This window comes from Cinclus cinclus, chromosome 24, assembly GCF_963662255.1.
Source record: "Cinclus cinclus chromosome 24, bCinCin1.1, whole genome shotgun sequence".
Taxonomy (NCBI): domain Eukaryota; kingdom Metazoa; phylum Chordata; class Aves; order Passeriformes; family Cinclidae; genus Cinclus; species Cinclus cinclus.
This window is the reverse complement of record NC_085069.1, coordinates 6,160,548-6,177,877: the sequence shown is the minus strand read 5'-3', so window position 1 is coordinate 6,177,877 and position 17,330 is coordinate 6,160,548. Positions and strand designations below refer to the sequence as shown.

General features: G+C 53.3%; 2 protein-coding genes across 5 annotated transcripts; one reads left to right on the top strand and one right to left on the bottom strand.

The window, feature by feature from the left end:
* Nucleotides 1-804: 804 nt before the first annotated feature.
* Nucleotides 805-6,159, bottom strand: SNX11 (sorting nexin 11). Of its 3 annotated transcripts, XM_062508319.1 has the most exons (7): nt 6,122-6,159; nt 5,154-5,196; nt 4,517-4,603; nt 3,793-3,893; nt 3,607-3,705; nt 2,565-2,759; nt 805-2,111 (listed from the first exon to the last, which is right to left on the bottom strand). In XM_062508319.1, the coding sequence occupies exons 2-7, from the start codon at nt 5,172-5,174 to the stop codon at nt 1,841-1,843; spliced, it is 774 nt and encodes a 257-aa protein (XP_062364303.1). In that variant the 5' UTR covers nt 5,175-5,196; nt 6,122-6,159; the 3' UTR covers nt 805-1,840. The 3 variants fall into 3 exon arrangements, with proteins under 3 accessions (XP_062364303.1, XP_062364301.1, XP_062364302.1); XM_062508317.1 differs by lacking the exon at nt 6,122-6,159 and having other exon boundaries at nt 4,517-6,031; XM_062508318.1 differs by lacking the exon at nt 6,122-6,159 and having other exon boundaries at nt 1,868-2,111; nt 2,565-2,704; nt 4,517-6,031.
* Nucleotides 6,160-7,108: 949 nt separating this feature from the next.
* CBX1 (chromobox 1) lies at nt 7,109-16,243 on the top strand. 2 transcript variants are annotated; one of them, XM_062508372.1, is made up of 5 exons: nt 7,109-7,224; nt 10,450-10,622; nt 11,840-12,017; nt 13,007-13,101; nt 14,176-16,243. In XM_062508372.1, exons 2-5 carry the CDS (start codon nt 10,483-10,485, stop codon nt 14,318-14,320), a joined length of 558 nt encoding a protein of 185 aa, XP_062364356.1. In that variant the 5' UTR covers nt 7,109-7,224; nt 10,450-10,482; the 3' UTR covers nt 14,321-16,243. The 2 variants fall into 2 exon arrangements, with proteins under 2 accessions (XP_062364356.1, XP_062364355.1); XM_062508371.1 differs by lacking the exons at nt 7,109-7,224; nt 10,450-10,622 and having other exon boundaries at nt 11,568-12,017.
* The last annotated feature ends 1,087 nt before the right edge of the window (nt 16,244-17,330 follow it).

Here is a 17,330-nt window from a genome sequence, read left to right as displayed (position 1 = left end):
GATTCAGATCTGATCCCTGGATTCAGAGTGGATCCATAGATTCCAACCCAATCCCGGGATTCAGAGTGGATCCATAGATTCCAACCCAATCCCGGGATTCAGAGTGGATCCATAGATTCCGATCTGATCCCTTGATTCAGAGTGGATCCATAGATTCTGACCCAATCCCAGGATTCAGAATGGATCCGTATATTCAGACATTATCCCAGGATTCAGAGTGGATCCATAGATTCCAACCCAATCCCTGGATTCAGAGTGGATCCATAGATTCCGATCTGATCCCTTGATTCAGAGTGGATCCATAGATTCTGACCCAATCCCAGGATTCAGAGTGGATCCATAGATTCCAACCCAATCCCTGGATTCAGAGTGGATCCATAGATTCCAACCCAATCCCTGGATTCAGAGTGGATCCATAGATTCCAACCCAATCCCTGGATTCAGAGTGGATCCATAGATTCCGATCTGATCCCTGGATTCAGAGTGGATCCATAGATTCCAATCTGATCCCGGGCCCATCTGCGCCATTCCCTGCGGTCTGCTCATGAATATTAATGAATGTTTATGAATATTCATGAGGGACCAGCCAATCACAGCCGTGCTCAGGACCCTGAACTCTTCCTGCTATTCCCGCTGCTCCTCCAAGGGATTCCCAACAGGAATTCCCAACATTGCCGGGCCCTCCCCAGAGCCAAATCCTCCCCAAACCCCACCCCAAGCCTAGTCCCAAATTCCCTAAATCCCAAAATTCCCAGCGCTTCTCCCACCCCCAAGCCCAGCGAAACCTGGAAAAGTCTCCTCCACTTCTGTTTTAATTTTATTTATTTTTATTTTTATTTTCATTTTCATTTTTTTTTATTTTTATTTTATTTATTTCCTGCCCACACCAAGTGCTGAGGGAGGGGAGGACCCCAAAACCCCCCCAAGCTGCTCCTGCTTCCCCAAAAATCCCTGGAACAGCTCCAGCGGGAAGGGGACACAAATTCCAGCCTGATCGTCCCAGTTTGGGAATTCCAGAAGGATTTGAGCCCAGATTGGGAAGTCCAGAGGGGTCAGAGCCAAATTTGGGAATTCCAGAAGGATTTGAGCCCAGTTTGAGAATTCCAGAAGGGTCTCAGCTCAGTTTGGGAATTCCAGAGGGATTTGAGCCAGGAGCAGAGTGAGGAAAACACTGCTGGAAATATCAAGGAATATCAGGAACGTTGGGAATCCACTGGGAAAGAGCTCAGACACAGCTAGGGCCGCATTCCCAGTGCTCCCAGTCCATCCCAGTGGCTCCGCGCTGATCCCTCTCCCAGCGAGGGCAGCGGTGCCTGGGACTCTCCAGAGTGGTCACTCAGTGTCCAGCTGGACATTCCAGGCTCTCCAAAGGGGTCACTCCGTGTCCAGCTGGACATTCCAGGCTCTCCAAAGGGGTCACTCCGTGTCCAGCTGGACATTCCAGGCTCTCCAGAGGGGTCACTCCGTGTCCAGCTGGACATTCCAGGCTCTCCAAAGGGGTCACTCCGTGTCCAGCTGGACATTCCAGGCTCTCCAGAGGGGTCACTCCGTGTCCAGCTGGACATTCCAGGCTCTCCAGAGGGGTCACTCCGTGTCCAGCTGGACATTCCAGGCTCTCCAGAGGGGTCACTCCATGTCCAGCTGGACATTCCGGGCTCTCCAGAGGGGTCACTCCGTGTCCAGCTGGACATTCCAGGCTCTCCAGAGGGGTCACTCCGTGTCCAGCTGGACATTCCAGGCTCTCCAAAGGGGTCACTCCGTGTCCAGCTGGACATTCCAGGCTCTCCAGAGGGGTCACTCCGTGTCCAGCTGGACATTCCAGGCTCTCCAAAGGGGTCATTCAGTGTCCAGCTGGGCACTCTGGGCTCTCCAGAGGGGTCACTCCATGTCCAGCTGGACATTCCAGGCTCTCCAGAGGGGTCACTCCATGTCCAGCTGGACACTCTGGGCTCTCCAGAGGGGTCACTCCATGTCCAGCTGGACATTCCGGGCTCTCCAGAGGGGTCACTCCGGGTCCAGCTGGGCTCTCCGGCCGTGCCTCGTCCATGCCGAAGTCACTCCAGTAAGGGAAGCTCTCCAGGCAGCCCCGGGCACTTCCCAGGGCAGCACAGCTGGGAAAAGAGCAGGAAAGGGGATCCAGGGAATGTTGGGATTTTGCAGGAGCACCGAGCCCAGAGCTGGAAAAGGGGGAACATTCCCATCATTCCCAGGGACATTCCAGCCCCCCTGCCTGGGATCCTCTAGGATCTACTGGGAGGAGCTCAGAATACCCTGTGATCCCCAAAAAGGAGCTGGGAGTGCCCCGGGATCCACAGGAGGAACTGGGAGTGCCCCGGGATCCCCAAGGAGGAGCTGGGAGTGCCCCGGGATCCCCAAGGAGGAGCTGGGAGTGCCCCGGGATCCCCAAAAAGGAACTGGGAATGCCCTGGGATCCCCAAAAAGGAACTGGGAATGCCCGAGGATCCACAAGGATGATCCGGGACTGTCCCAGGCTGCTCCTCCTCTCCCCTGGCTGTTTCCCGGGACACCCGGTCCGGGTCTCGGTCCCTCCCCTCTGGCATTACCTGTCTGTGGGCGGGGCCTGGCTGTCCCCGCGCTGTCCCCAGGCACAGCCGGCCATGGCGTAGTGCAGGATGGCCTCGGTGACCGAGTGCGGGCCCCGGCCCTGCACACACGCCTCGATGGCAGCCACGGGCAGCTGGCTCTGCAGGAACAGGTGCAGGCGGCTGTCGGAGAGCAGCACCGCGCTCTGCACCACCCTGGGGACAGGGACACGGACAGGTCACCTGTTGGCACCTTGTCACCTATGCTGGCACCTTGTCACCTCTGCTGGCACCTCTGCTGGCACCCTGTCCCCTGATGTCACCTCCCACCATGTGGAGGCAATGGACACTCTGCTGTCACCTGCTGTCACCTCCCACCCTGGGCACACAGGGACAGGGTCACCTGCTGTCTGTCACCTGGTGTCACCTCTCACCCTGCAGGGAGGGACGCAGCCACCTCTGCTGTCACCCTGTCACTCTCCTGTCACCCTGCCACTCTGCTGTCACCCTGTCACCTCCCACCCTGGGGACACAGGGACTGGGTCACCTGCCATCTGTCACCTGCTGTCACCTCTGCTGTCACCTTCCCACCCTGAGGGGAAAGGGAGAAGAAGGACCGCAGGGACAGCAGGGGCGGTCACCAGGGTCACCCAGCCCTCCCTGCTGTCCCCTCCCCTCAGCCCTTCCCAAATCCCAAACCCCAAACTCCAAACCCTAAACCCCAAACAATGCCGAATCCCAAACCCCAAATCCCAGATCCAAACCCCAAATAATCCCAAACCCCAAATTCCAAACCCTAAACCGCAAACAATCCCAAATCCCAAACTGCAATTTCCCAAATCCCAAACCCCAAACCATCCCAAATCCCAGGTAACCCCAAATCCCAGATAACCCCAAACCCCATACAATCCCAAATCCCAGATAACCCCAAATCCCAGATAACCCCAAACCCCAAATCCCAGACAATCCCAGACAACCCCAAATCCCAAACAACCCCAAACCCCATACAATCCCAAATCCCAGATAACCCCAAACAATCCCAAACCCCACACCCTGCTCCCACCTCTCCAGGAACTGCTGCAATCCCTGCCGCCGCCTCTCGATGAACTCATCCGTGCTGCCCACGAAAAACGCGGATTTTCCCGGCAGCTCCGGCACCGGCCTGGAAAAACCGGGGGGAAAATCGGGATGGGCACCACCAGGAGCCCAAATCCTGGTGTTTTGGGGGCTGTATCCCGGGAATTCTTACACCAATCCCGCGTTTTTCTGGAGCTGCCTCCTCAGCCACACGAATTCCCGGTAGCGGCGCCGCACACACGAGGTCTTGGCAGTGAAGGCTTTGCTGTTGGTCTGGCAAAAGCCCCCGGAATGGGAATTATCCTGGGAATTATCCCGGGAATTATCCCTGGGATCGAGGGCTGAAGGATCCAGGATGGGAATTATCCCTGGGAATTCTCCCAGGGAGGGAGGACTGGATCTCAGTCACTGAGGGATCCAGGATGGGAATTCTCCATGGGAATTCTCCATGGGAATTCTCCATGGGACTGAGGATCAAGATGACTGTCACTGTGGGATTCCCTCAATGCCAGATCCGGGATGTGATCCTGAGGATTCCCCTCCATGTCCCGGGATCATCCTGCTCCTGAGTCTTTCCCAGGGATCATCCCAATCCCAGCTCTCCCGCTCCATTCTCCAGGATCATCCCAATCCCAGCTCTCCCGCTCCATTCTCCAGGATCATCCCAATCCCAGATCTCCCTCTCCATTCTCCAGGATCATACCAATCCCAGCTCTCCCTCTCCATGCCCTGGGATCATCCCAGTCCCAGCTCTCCCTCTCCGTGTTCCGGGATCATCCCAATCCCAGCTCCCCCTCTCCATTCTCCAGGATCATCCCAATCCCAGATCTCCCTCTCCATGCCCTGGGATCATCCCAGTCCCAGCTCTCCCTCTCCATGTCCCACTCCCAGCTCACGTGCAGGAAGATCTTGTAATCCACGTAGGAATTCCAGGAGCCCTCGTTGTGCACGCGGGGATCCTGCACCCGCACCGTGGTCAGCTCCTGTGGGATTCCGGGAATGGGATTCTGGGAATAGGGATCCAACCCAGCCCTGCTTTCCCAGATTCCCGGGAATGGGATCAGGGAGCTCCAGGAATAGGGGCACATCCCATCCATGCTTTCCCAGACACCTCCAGACATTCCCATTCCCATTTCCATTTCCATTTCTATTTCCAGGCTCTCTGGGAATGGGACTGGGGGGGGTCTCCAAAAACCTGGATCCAGCCTCATTCCTGCTTTTCCAGACACCTCCAAACCTTCTTGTTCCCATTCCTGCTTTTCCAGCTTCTCAGGAATGGAATCAGGGCCTCCAAAAACTGGGATCCACCCCACTCCTGCTTTTTCAGTCATTCCCATTCCCATCCCCATCCCTCTTTCTCAGATTCCCAGGAACGGTATCAGAGGGCTCCAAAAACTGGGATCCACCCCACTCCTGCTTCTCCAGACATTCCCATTCCCATCTGCTCCGTGGATTATCCACGGAGATGGAATTCCCAAGAATTCAACTCATCCAAATTCCAGAATTTGGGAATAAACCAGGAATGTTCCTCACTTCCTCTCGGTTCTCCAACATCCTAGAGCCCAGCGGGGAACATCTGGGAAAAAAAAAAAAAAAAACACAGGAAAAAAACCCAGGTATTTAGAAAGAGAAATCCTTCCAGGGGGGTTTTCCATAGATTCTGCATCCTCCAGATTTCTGGGATCCTGCAGCTTTTGGGAATACTGGAAAACCCTGAAATCTGGGAAGAGCCTCAATTTGAGGGGCTCTGGGATTCCCAGCTTGGGGTTATTTCCCTAAAATTCGGGATTTTCCAAGGCTCTGCTGCCTGAGATCGGTGTTCCAGGAGAGAATTCCAGGTGGAATTCCTGCCAGGCTCCTTATCTTTTATCCCGATCCATCCCTAACAACCTTTCCCAACCCTCTGGAACCGCAGAAATTCTCATTCCCATCCACGGAAAACCCTCCAGAGCCAGAAAAAAACCCGGTATTAATCCCACTTATTCCTGATTTTCCCTGTCGCGCGTGAATTCCTGAGGATGTTAACAAATCAATCCCATTTATTCCCTATTTTCCTTGGACACAGCCGCCTCTCTAAAACACTGGAATTTATTTTTCAGGATCTTTTGCTTTCCAGGGAAGGAAAGGACTCCTGATCCCACTCCTAGGGATGTCCACGAGTCCCAAAAACGCAGGGAAAAACAAGGAAAACGGGAACGAATCCCATTTATTCCTTTTCCACGCCGCCTGTAAAACACCGCGGGGGGAATTCCAGGGAATTTTGCCTTCCAGGGAAGGAAAAAATTCCTCGGGACAGGGATCGGAGCCGCGGCCCGAGCCCAGCCGAGCTCCGGGCGCTGAGGGCGAGCCCCGGTCCGGCCCTGCCGGGAGAGGATTTGGGGGGGGTTTTTTGTTTACTTTTGGGTTTTTTTTTTTTTGTTTGGGGACACCGAGACCCCCCGAGGGGATCCAGCTGGGACCCCCCCTCCCAAATCTGCCCCCTCCCCTCAGGGCCCCCTCACCTCGCAAAGCCCGCGGCCCCTTTAAGCAGCGGCGACAGCGCGCGCGTTCATAGCGCGGGTGTGGCCGGAATTTCCGGTGTGGGGCATGCTGGGAGTTGTAGTTCGGATGTTGCTGTGGCCCTCAGGGTACCACCCCCGCCCAGGGACAAGGAGGGGTTGGAACTCCAGCATCAGCTGAGGGAGTGGGAATGTTTATCCTGGAAAAAAGGGGGATCAGGAGGGACCTTGCGGCTCTGCACAGAGGGGACAGCCAGGGGGTCAGGTTCTGCTCCCACGGAACAGGGACAGGATGAGAGGGAAGAGCCTCAGGCTAGGCATCAGCAGGAATTTCTCTATGGAGAGGGGGATCTAATACTGGCACCGCTGCCCAGGCTGATGCAGGAGTCCCCATCCCCAAAGCCATGTAGATGTGGCACTTGGGGACATGGGTGGGCCATGCCATGGCGGAGCTGGAGGAATGGTTGGACTTGGCGGGCTTAGGGGGCTTCTCCAGCTTGAACGATTCCAGGATTACTTAAATACGATTATTTATGGATGCCATGAACAGCACACTTCCCTGGGTGCCGGCACAGCCCATGGAGGGGGGGCACTCAGGGCTCTGACACAATGGACAAGGCGATTTTGGGTCACGGCTTGCACTCGAAGACCCGCGACAACTTTCCCACTGTTAATGATTTAATGAATTTAATTAGTATTTGATTTAATTAAACAACTATTTAATTGTTTAGTCAACGACGAGCAGAACTGAGAGGCCTAACCATCCCGGACTACACCTCCCATCAAGCCCCGCGAGAGCGGCGGACTACACCTCCCATCACACCCCTCGCGGACGCAGAGCCGCCGTTCTGCACGGACTACACCTCCCATCACACCCCGCGGCCCCTTAACGGAACGCAGCGCTGCTCGGCGGCACTGCGGGACTACAACTCCCGGCGCACCCCGCGCGGGCGCGGCGCGGGCGCGTTGCGCGCGGCGGGCAGCGGCGCTGGCCGGGCTCTTTTGTTCAGGGCGGCGGACGGAGCGCGGCCAGGCCCGGGCCCCCCCGACCCCCGAGCGCGCCCCCGCGGCCCTTCCCTCGGACACCGGCGGCGGGGCTGTGCACGGTCAGCGGGGAACGCGCACCGGCCGCCGCGGAGGCGGCGGCGGCGATGGGGGCGCGAGGGGGGTCGGGGATGAGGGGGGCGAAGGGGGGCGGGGCGGGCGTTGGGGGAGGGGAGGTGCTGAGGGGGTGGGGGGGGAATGGAGGGGAGGGGGGAAAGGGGGAGGGGGGGAGGATTTAGGGGCTTTGGGGGTGCGGGTGGGGGGAAAGGAGGATGGGGTCAGGGTAGGGAGGGGTTTGGGGAGGGGTCGGGGAGGGGGTTTGAGGATGGGATCAGTGCAGGGATTTGGGGATGGGGTCGGTGCAGGGATAGATTTGGGGATGGGGTCAGGGAGGGGGTTTGAGGATGGGATCAGTGCAGGGATTTGGGGATGGGGTCAGTGCAGGGATGGATTTGGGGATGGTATCAGTGCAGGGATTTGGGGATGGGGTCCGTGCAGGGATAGATTTGAGGATGGGGTCCGTGTAGGGATGGATTTGGGGATGGGATCGGTGCAGGGATTTGGGGATGGGGTCCGTGCAGGGATGGATTTGGGGATGGGGTCCGTGTAGGGATGGATTTGGGGATGGGGTCGGTGCAGGGATTTGGGGATGGGGTCCGTGTAGGGATGGATTTGGGGATGGGACCGGTGCAGGGATGGATTTGGGGATGGGGTCCGTGTAGGGATGGATTTGGGGATGGTATCAGTGCAGGGATTTGGGGATGGGGTCTGTGCAGGGATGGATTTGGGGATGGGGTTGGTGCAGGGATTTGGGGATGGGGTCCGTGCAGGGATGGATTTGGGGATGGGGTTGGTGCAGGGATTTGGGGATGGGGTCCGTGCAGGGATGGATTTGGGGATGGGGTTTGTGCAGGGATTTGGGGATGGGGTCCGTGTAGGGATGGATTTGGGGATGGGGTCCGTGCAGGGATGGATTTGGGGATGGGGTTTGTGCAGGGATTTGGGGATGGGGTCCGTGTAGGGATGGATTTGGGGATGGGACCGGTGCAGGGATGGATTTGGGGATGGGGTTTGTGCAGGGATTTGGGGATGGGGTCCGTGTAGGGATGGATTTGGGGGTGGTATCAGTGCAGGGATTTGGGGATGGGGTCGGTGCAGGGATGGATTTGGGGATGGGGTTGGTGCAGGGATTTGGGGATGGGGTCCGTGCAGGGATGGATTTGGGGATGGTATCAGTGCAGGGATGAATTTGGGGATGGTATCAGTGCAGGGATTTGGGGATGGGACCGGTGCAGGGATGGATTTGGGGATGCTGATAATTTTGGGATCACTGGGATGGAATTTCAGGAGAGGAGTTCTGGGGGTGCCCCCCAAAAAGGAGCTGCACAGGGGGAAAGGGGAATTTTGGGAACCAGGAGATCCCAGGGAGAGAGAGGTGTTGGGAAGCTGGGAAAAAGGGGAAACTGCAGGGTGGAAGTGTGTTTTGGGGGAAAAAAAGTGGAATTTGTGAGGGAGGGAAAGGGATCTTGGGGGTGAGAAGAAGGGATTGTGTGAGGGGAAAAGTGGGATTTGTGAGGGAAAATGTGATTTTGGGGGAAGAAAAAATGGAACCTGTGAGGGAAAAAATGTGATTTTGGGGAAAAAAAATGCGGGACTTGTGAGGGGAAGAGTGGAATTTGTGAGGGAAAATGTGATTTTGGGGGAAGAAAAAGTGGGATTTGTCATGGAAAAAGTGATGTTGGGGGAAGAAAAAATGGGATTTGTGAGGGGAAAATGTGTTTTTGGCAGACAGTGCTTTCAAAACCCCATTGGAATGAGAGGAAGGGGATCTCCCTGGAAAAGAGGAAATCTGGGAAAGGAGTGGGATGGGAATCGGGGAGGGGCAAGCGACAAGTTTTGGCGGGAAACGGGAAAAATCCCGGGAATCCGGGCTTGGGAGTGGAATTTGGGAATTTGGGATGGGAATGTGCCGGGAAGGGAAAAGCAGCTGTGTCAGGAGCAGTTCTGCAGGGATTTTGCTGGAATTTTGGGAGCTGGAGGGAGCCAAAACTCTTGGAATGGGAGCTGGAAAATGTTTTGGGAATCTCATCGGGAATTTGTGTGTCTGGAGAAGGATCTGGGGAAGCTTTTTCCCAGGAAAAAGTGGATTTGGAGCTGGGAATGGGTTTGGGTTTATCCCAGGAATTTTCCCTGTGTCTTCTGGGGGAATTTTTGGGTGGGAAACCCCTGGAATGTGGATGGGGTTTGGAAGCAGCTCCGTGTGTTCCTATGACACTGAGGGATCTCAGGATGAAAAAAAAAAAAAAGGGGGAATTTGGTGGGATAATTCCAGGACTGGCTGTGAAATAGACTGGAAATGGGGGGGGGAAATTAGGGATAAATCCCAAAATTCCTCTGGAAATTGAGAGGGGAGGGTCCGGCTCCGAATCTTGGAATCCATGGAATTCAGCTGGGGCTGTTCCAGCTCCGGGAAATGCCCCCCCCCAAAAAAACCCCTGGGAATGGGCTTGGAATGTGGCCCCTCCATCCCTTGGGAATTCCTTGAGGGAATATGGGAAAAATGGATCCAAAAATGAAACAAAAATAGGCTCAAAATCCAGAGTTTTCGTGTCTCTGGATCCGGAGTTTTTCCAGCTTGGAATCCAGGGGTTTCCTGGTTCTGAATCCAAAATATTCCCAGCTCAGAATCCAAGACTTTTCCTGGCTCTGAATCCAGGTTTTTGAATGGGAATGAGCGTGGAGAGGTGGTGGGGGGGGGGGTCTGGGAATGTGACCTGGAATTAACTGGGAATAACAGCTGGTGGAATTTGAGTTCATATAAACCCCTGGAGTTCACAGAAATCCCAGTTTTCCTGAGGGTTTCCCATCCCAGGGAGAGAAAATCCTGGAAAAAATGGGGAAAATCCCAATATTCCTGAGGTTTTCCCATCCCAGACAAACCAGGGAGAGAAAATCCTGGAAAGAAATGGGGAAATCCCACTTTTCCCAAGGGCTGAAAGGGAGCTCAGAAATGAGCTGAAAAAAAAAATTGGGGAAGGGTGGAAAAATTTGGGAAAGGCTGGGGAAAAAAAAACCCCAAAACCCTGGAGCAGCTTTTATGGGGGGGGAAAAATCGTCTGGAATTGCTGAAATTGAAGAATAAAAATCCAAATGTTTGTGTCCAAATCGTGGCATAAATCCAGCGGGATTTCTCTGGGAATTTCCATGATGTTCCCACCTGATCGCAGATTTTTTTTTATTATTATTATTATTATTTTTCCCCTCCTCTCCCGTTTTTCCCCCTGCAGCAGCCCGGGAAATCGTTGAAACTGGCCAGCACAATGGGAAAAAAGCAGAACAAGAAAAAGGTGGAAGAGGTGCTGGAGGAGGAGGAGGAGGAGTACGTGGTGGAAAAAGTCCTGGATCGACGCGTGGTCAAGGGAAAAGTGGAATATCTGCTCAAGTGGAAGGGATTCTCTGAGTGAGTCATTCCTGCCTGGATCTTGGGCTTTTCCAGGAGGAAATGGAGATGGGAGAAAAAAAATCCTGGGGTTCCTGAGGGGTTCTGATGCCAGGGAGGGAGGGAAAAAAAAATGGGAAAAATTTCACAGTGCATGGGGTGGGGAAAAAAAAACAAAAAAAACTGTGCCCAAGGTGGAAAAATCCTGGTGTTGCCAAGGATTTCTCATCCCAGGGAGGGAAAATTCTGGGGAATTCCAGTGTTCCTGAGGAAAATCACTTTGTTCCCAAAGAATTCCTGTGGGGCAGGGAGGGAGAGAAAATCCTGGAATGTCCCAGTGTTGCTAATGAACTTCAGCAGGGAAGGGAAATAAAAATGGGAAAATCTCAGTGTTCCCAAGGATCTCCCATCCCCGGCAAAAGGGCAGGGAGAGAAAATCCTGGAAAATCCCATTGTTGCCAAGGAAAATCCCACTGTTCCCAAAGAACTCAAGGAGGGCAGTGGGAAAAAATCCTGGATGGGAAAATCCCACTTTTCCCAAGGAAAATTCCACTGTTCCCAAGGATCTCCAAGGAGGGCAGGGAGGAAAAATCCCAGTGTTCCCAAAGATTTCCCATCCCAGGCAGGGAGGGAGAGAAAATCCTGGAAAATCCCAGTGTTCCCAAGGAACTCCAGCAGGGCAGGGGAAAAAAAAAAATCCTGAATGCAAAAATCTCAGTGATCCCAAGGAAAATCCCAGTGTTCCCATGGAGTTCCAGCAGGGCAAGGAGAGAAAATCCTGGAAAATCCCATTCCAACCTGGGGACAAATCCTGGAGGGATTTCCCCCCCCCTCAAACCCAGCGTGGGATCCAAGGAATTCTGTCCTGAGAAGGGAATTTCCTCCGGGGTTTTCCCAGTTCTGAATCGAGAGTTTTCCCAGCCAGCACTGGATGGATTTTCAGGAATTTTTGATTCCCTAAACAGCTCTGGAAGCTGAGAAGAAAAAAAAAACTCTGGGATGAGGAGCTGGATAAATATCCCATAATCCAACAAGGGAATGAGCATGGAGAGGATCTGGGAATATTATTTGGGAATTCCTGGCTTCCCTCCAGCATTCCCACCTGGATCAACCCAAACATCCCAAATTCTGCATCCCCAACATCCCGGTGATGGCACATCCGGGTTTGTTTTTTTTTTTATTGTTTTTTTTAAAAGCTTTTGGGGAAGAACGAGGGATTTGTGGTTTTTTTTTGGCAGCGAGGACAACACCTGGGAGCCTGAGGAGAACCTGGACTGCCCGGATCTGATCGCGGAATTCCTGCAATCCCAAAAAACCGCCCACGAGAGCGAGAAATCCGAGGGCAGCAAGCGCAAGGCCGAGTCGGACACGGAGGACAAGGGGGAGGAGAGCAAGCCAAAGAAAAAGAAGGAAGAGGTGAGGCTGGAATGGGATCCCTGTCCTTGGAAAAGCCATTCCCGGGGGTTTTTCTGAGGAAGGAGGTGCTGGCTGAGCTTGGCTTGCCAGGCAAGGGAGAGAAAAGTGGGAAAATCCTGGTGTTCCCAAGGAACTGTGGCAGGGCAGGGTGAAAAAATCCTGGAAAATCCCAGTGTTCCCAAGGAACTGTGGCAGGGCAGGGTGAAAAAATCCTGGAAAATCCCAGTGTTCCCAAGGAACTGTGGCAGGGCAGGGTGAAAAAATCCTGGAAAATCCCAGTGTTCCCAAGGAACTGTGGCAGGGCAGGGTGAAAAAATCCTGGAAAATCCCAGTGTTCCCAAGGAACTGTGGCAGGGCAGGGTGAAAAAATCCTGGAAAATCCCAGTGTTCCCAAGGAACTGTGGCAGGGCAGGGTGAAAAAATCCTGGAAAATCCCAGTGTTCCCAAGGAACTGTGGCAGGGCAGGGTGAAAAAATCCTGGAAAATCCCAGTGTTCCCAAGGATTTCCCATCCCAGGTAGGGCAATAGGAGAGAATGTCCTGGATGGGAAAAATCCGTGTTCCCAGTCTGGCTCCCAGTCCTGTTCCCTGTCTGGTTTCCCAGTCCATTCCCAGTTTGGCTCCTGGTCTCGTTCCAGTCTGTTTTCCATTTCCCAGTCCTATTCCCAGCCTAGTTCCCAGTCTGGCTCCTGGTCCAGTTCCACTCTGGTTTCCCAGTCTGGTTTCCCAGTTTGGCTCCTGGTCTCGTTCCAGTCTGTTTTCCATTTCCCAGTCCTGTTCCCAGTCCCTTCCCAGTCTCTTCCCTGCCCTGTCCCAGTTTAACCAATTCCCTATCCCTCCATCCCTTATCCCAATCCTTCTCCAGCAGCCCTTGCAGCATCCCCACATCCCTGCAATTCCAGCCTGTCCGTCCCAGGATCAGGAATGTCTCTGGGAATTCACAAATGGAATTTTCTCCCCCCCTTTTTTTTTTTTGTTCCCTTTTCCCAGTCGGAGAAACCGCGAGGCTTCGCCCGAGGCTTCGAGCCGGAGCGAATCATCGGAGCCACGGACTCCAGCGGGGAGCTGATGTTCCTGATGAAATGGTGAGGATTCCGGGGGGATTCCCAGGGAGCAGCGGGATCATTCCATCAGATCCATTGGATCAGGAATTGTGTGGGATCAGAGATTGTCCCTCTGTACCGTGGCTACTTCTGGGCCACTCCAAAGAGGAGCTGGAGAGGCTGGAGTGTGGCCAGGGAGTGGCTGAGGGAGTGGGAATATTGATCCTGGAGAACAGGGGGATCAGGAGGGACCTTCTGGGTATGAACGAGGGACAGGGAAGAGTTTGGAGTGCCAGGAGATGGGAATGTTGATCCTGGAAAAAAGGGGGGGTGTCAGGAGGGACCTTCTGGATCTGCACAGGAGGGGACAGGAGAGGACAGGAGGGGACATCAGGCTCTGATCCTCAGGGGCAGGGCAAGGGTTTGGAGCCTCAGGAGCAGCTGAGGGATCTGGGAATGTTGATCCTGGAGAAAAGAGGGATCAGGAGGGACCTTCTGAGGTCCCTGACAGGAGGGCACAGCTGGGAGGGGAAGGGGTCAGGCTCTGCTCCCAGGGAATGGTCAGGGTCAGGAGTTTGGGATCAGGGGTTTGGGGTTAGGGTCAGGGTTAAGGTCTGGGATCTGTGGGACATCCTGAGCCCCTCAGGAATTCCATTCTCCTGCTGCTCCCCCATTTCCCCCATTCCTCCTTTTCCCTTCTCCCCAACTCCCTCTCCTCTCTTCCCGCAGGAAGAATTCTGACGAGGCCGACCTGGTGCCCACCAAGGACCAGTGTCAGGGTTAAAGTCAGGGTTAAGGTCTGGGACCTGTGGGACATCCTGAGCCCCTCAGGAATTCCATTCTCCTGCTGCTCCTCCATTTCCCCCGTTCCTCCTCTCCTCTCTCCTCTCTCCTCTCTCCTCTCCTCCCACAGGAAGAACTCTGATGAGGCCGACCTGATGCCCGCCAAGGGCCAGGGTTAACGTCAGGGTTTAGGGTCATGGTTCTGGTTTGGGTCAGGGTTCTTTGGGACATGCTGAGCCTCTCAGAAATTCCATTCTCCTCCTGCTCCCCCATTTCCCCCATTCCTCCTTTTCCCTCCTCTCTGACTCCCTGTCCTCTCCTCCTCTTCCACAGGAAGAATTCTGACGAGGCCGACCTGGTGCCCGCCAAGGAAGCCAACATCAAGTGCCCGCAGGTGGTGATCTCGTTCTACGAGGAAAGGTTGACATGGCACTCCTACCCCTCAGAGGACGATGACAAGAAAGAGGACAAGAACTAAACCCTGCTGGCCCCAGCTCCGGGCAGCCTTCGGGGTTTTGGTGGTTTTTTTTTTTGTTTGTTTTTTTTTGGTTTTTTTTTTTTTGGTTTTTTTTTTTTTGGGAAAACGATCTGAACTTTTGTGGGGTGTGAGCAAAGGAGGGGTTTGGAGATGCCCTTGGAAGAGGCCCCCCAGCCCGGTTTCTGTGCCCTGCAGCCACTCCTCTGCTCCCTGCCGTGTCCAGATTCCAACCAGAATCCCATGGAATTCCAGATTCCATCGGAGAGGGGGTGGGGGAGGGAGGGAGGGAGAATCAGGGGGGATATGGAAAGTTTGGGATCAGGTGGGAATTTTGGGGTGGGGAGGGGTCTCAAAGCGATGGGAGCAGAAGCAAAACCCCTTCCATGAAGGACTCGCCGGGATGGCCGGGCTGGTGAATGGGATTGGGATTGGGAATGGGATTGGGATTGGGAATGCAGATGGATCCTGCTTCCCCTCCACAGCCCATCCCAGCAGCCCCCAGCCCTGTTCCCAATAGTGTTAACTCTGCATTTTTAAGGCGTAGCATGTGTGTAGGTCTTTTGATTTGGATTTTTATTTTCCTTTTCCTGTTTTGTTTTTTTTTTTTTTTTCTGTTCATTTGTTTCCTTTTTGTTTTTGTTTTTCTTTTTTCTTTTGCTTTTTCCTGGTGTTATCCTTTGGGAAGGGAGGGAGGGATTTTAAGGGGAATTTGATCTCTTTTAATCAAGGAGGAAAGTGAGGTCTGGTGATGACATTCCCAGATCATTTCCAGTTTTGTTTTTTTTTTAAAAACCTGAATTCATTTTTTTTAAAAAAAAAAAAAGCTGAATTCAGTAAAGAAATTTCAATTTATAAAAAAAAAAAAATTAAGGGAGAAAGGGAGAAGATCCCAGAGCTGGGGACAGAGACACTGAAACTGTGAATGTCCAAAATCTCCAGAGCTGATCCTCGAGTGATTTTTAGGGGGAATTTTTGGGGAAAAGGGGAGGGAATTTTTGGGGTGGGAGGGGACAAAGGGGAGACTTTGTGAAAATGCAACTTTGTGATTCTGTATGGTCCTGCAGCAGAACTGCCACTCCTGACATTTGCATTGTATGGGGAGGGTGGGGGGGGGATGGATTTTAACCCTTTTATCGCCTTTTTAACCCATTTTTGTTCTCCATTCTAAGGTGCTATTTCTCCAAATTGGGGGAGGTCGGGGAGGGGGAATAAAAAAAAAAAAAAAATAATGTTCTAAATTTCTGACCACTTGTTCCTTTTCCCACCCTGGATTTTGCTGCCCAGCAGGGAGAGGAACCAGCAGCAGCACAAGAAAAAAATCCAATCAATCCCAGTTTCTCCCCAAAGCAAGGCTGGGAGCTGCTTTCCCAGAACTTTGGGAGGGTTTTTTGGATTTTTTGAAATTAGATTTATTTCCCAAATCCTGAACTATTTAAGTGACTCCGAGGGTGGGATCTCGACGTGCATTGTGCAAACCTTTTTTTATGAGCATGTGTTTGGGTTCCTGTGCAAAAATCCGTGTGCAAATGTAAAAGTTCGTGTTTGGATTTTAACTTCATACCGAGCTCTGTCCAGTTTTTATTTTGGTTTTGTTTTGGTTTTTTTTTTTTTTTTTGGTTTTGTTTTGATTTAATTTTTTTTTGTCTCAATAAAATTTTAGATTTATAATCCTGATTTTTTATTTTTTTAAATATTTTTTTAACCTTTTCTTTACCTTGCTCCCTTTCCTCCAGTGAGGAGTGACCAGGTAGAGCAGGACACGGAGGGAAGGTGAGCCCTGAGCCAGGTTAGAACTTTGGAGAAAGTGGCAGCAGCAGGTTCTGGAGCAGGTTCTGGGTTTATTTTGGCCTCCAGCTGCAGAAGAGAGGCTCAGCCAGAGCTCTGAGGCCTGGCCTGGGAGCCTGGAGGGAATTCCCAGCACCTCAGGTGGGTAAGTGACCTTTGGTTCCCTTCTGGGCCCAGCCTGGGGGGGGGTTGGGTGGGGATTTGAAGGATCTGGCAGAGTTTTTGGTTGGAGGGATGGATGGGTGGATGGATGGATGGAGGGATGGATGATGGGTGGATGGATGGATGGATGGATGGATGGATGAGGGATGGATGGATGGATGGATGATGGGTGGATGGATGGATGATGGGTGGATGGATGGATGGATGGATGGATGGATGATGGATGGATGGATGGATGAGGGATGGATGGATGGATGGATGGATGGATGATGGATGGATGGAGGGATGGGTGGATGGATGGATGGATGGATGGATGGGTGGATGGAGGGATGGGTGGATGGATGGATGGATGGATGGAGGGATGGATGGATGGATGGGTGGATGATGGATGGGTGGATGGATGATGGATGGATGGATGATGGATGGATGGATGGATGGATGGATGGAATCCATGGATGGATGGATGGATGGATGATGGAGGGATGGATGGATGATGGATGGATGGATGATGGATGGGTGGATGGATGATGGATGGATGATGGATGGATGGATGATGGATGGATGGATGATGGATGGGTGGATGGATGATGGATGGATGGATGATGGATGAATGGATGATGGATGGAGGGATGGAATCCATGGATGGATGGATGGATGGATGATGGATGGATGATGGAGGGATGGATGGATGAATGGATGATGGATGGGTGGATGGAGGGATGAATGGATGATGGATGGATGGATCCATGGATGGATGGATCCATGGATGGATGGATGGAGGTGGCTCCTGTTAGCCCAGAGTGGAGGTGGGGTCCTGAGCAGGGGGAGCAGAGTCACCTCTGGGCCTGGAGGAGGAGGGTTAGTGGAGGAGGATGAGGAGGGTTCCAGGAGGAGGAGGAAGAGGAGAATGGTAATTCTTGGAGGGAGGAGGAAGAGGAGGGTTCCTGGAGGAGGAAGAGGGAAGAGGATGGTGGTTCTTGGAAGAGGAGGATGATGGCTCCTGGAGGAGTGTGATGATTGCTGGGAAGGAGGAGGGTTCTTGGAGGAGGATGATGGCCCCAGG

Excerpts from the sequence above, each read along its gene's own strand:
- CBX1 (XM_062508371.1), top strand. The coding sequence starts at position 11,640 with ATGAGCATGGAGAGGATCTGGGAATATTATTTGGGAATTCCTGGCTTC. Across the intron at positions 12,018-13,006 it reads CAAAGAAAAAGAAGGAAGAG|TCGGAGAAACCGCGAGGCTT; the intron begins GTGAGGCTGGAA and ends CCCTTTTCCCAG. Across the intron at positions 13,102-14,175 it reads CTGATGTTCCTGATGAAATG|GAAGAATTCTGACGAGGCCG; the intron begins GTGAGGATTCCG and ends CCTCTTCCACAG.
- SNX11 (XM_062508317.1), bottom strand. The coding sequence starts at position 4,969 with ATGGGGATGGGAATGGGAATGACTGAAAAAGCAGGAGTGGGGTGGATC. Across the intron at positions 3,894-4,516 it reads ATTACAAGATCTTCCTGCAC|ACCAACAGCAAAGCCTTCAC; the intron begins GTGAGCTGGGAG and ends GGCTTTTGCCAG. Across the intron at positions 3,706-3,792 it reads CAGAAAAACGCGGGATTGGT|GCCGGTGCCGGAGCTGCCGG; the intron begins GTAAGAATTCCC and ends CGGTTTTTCCAG.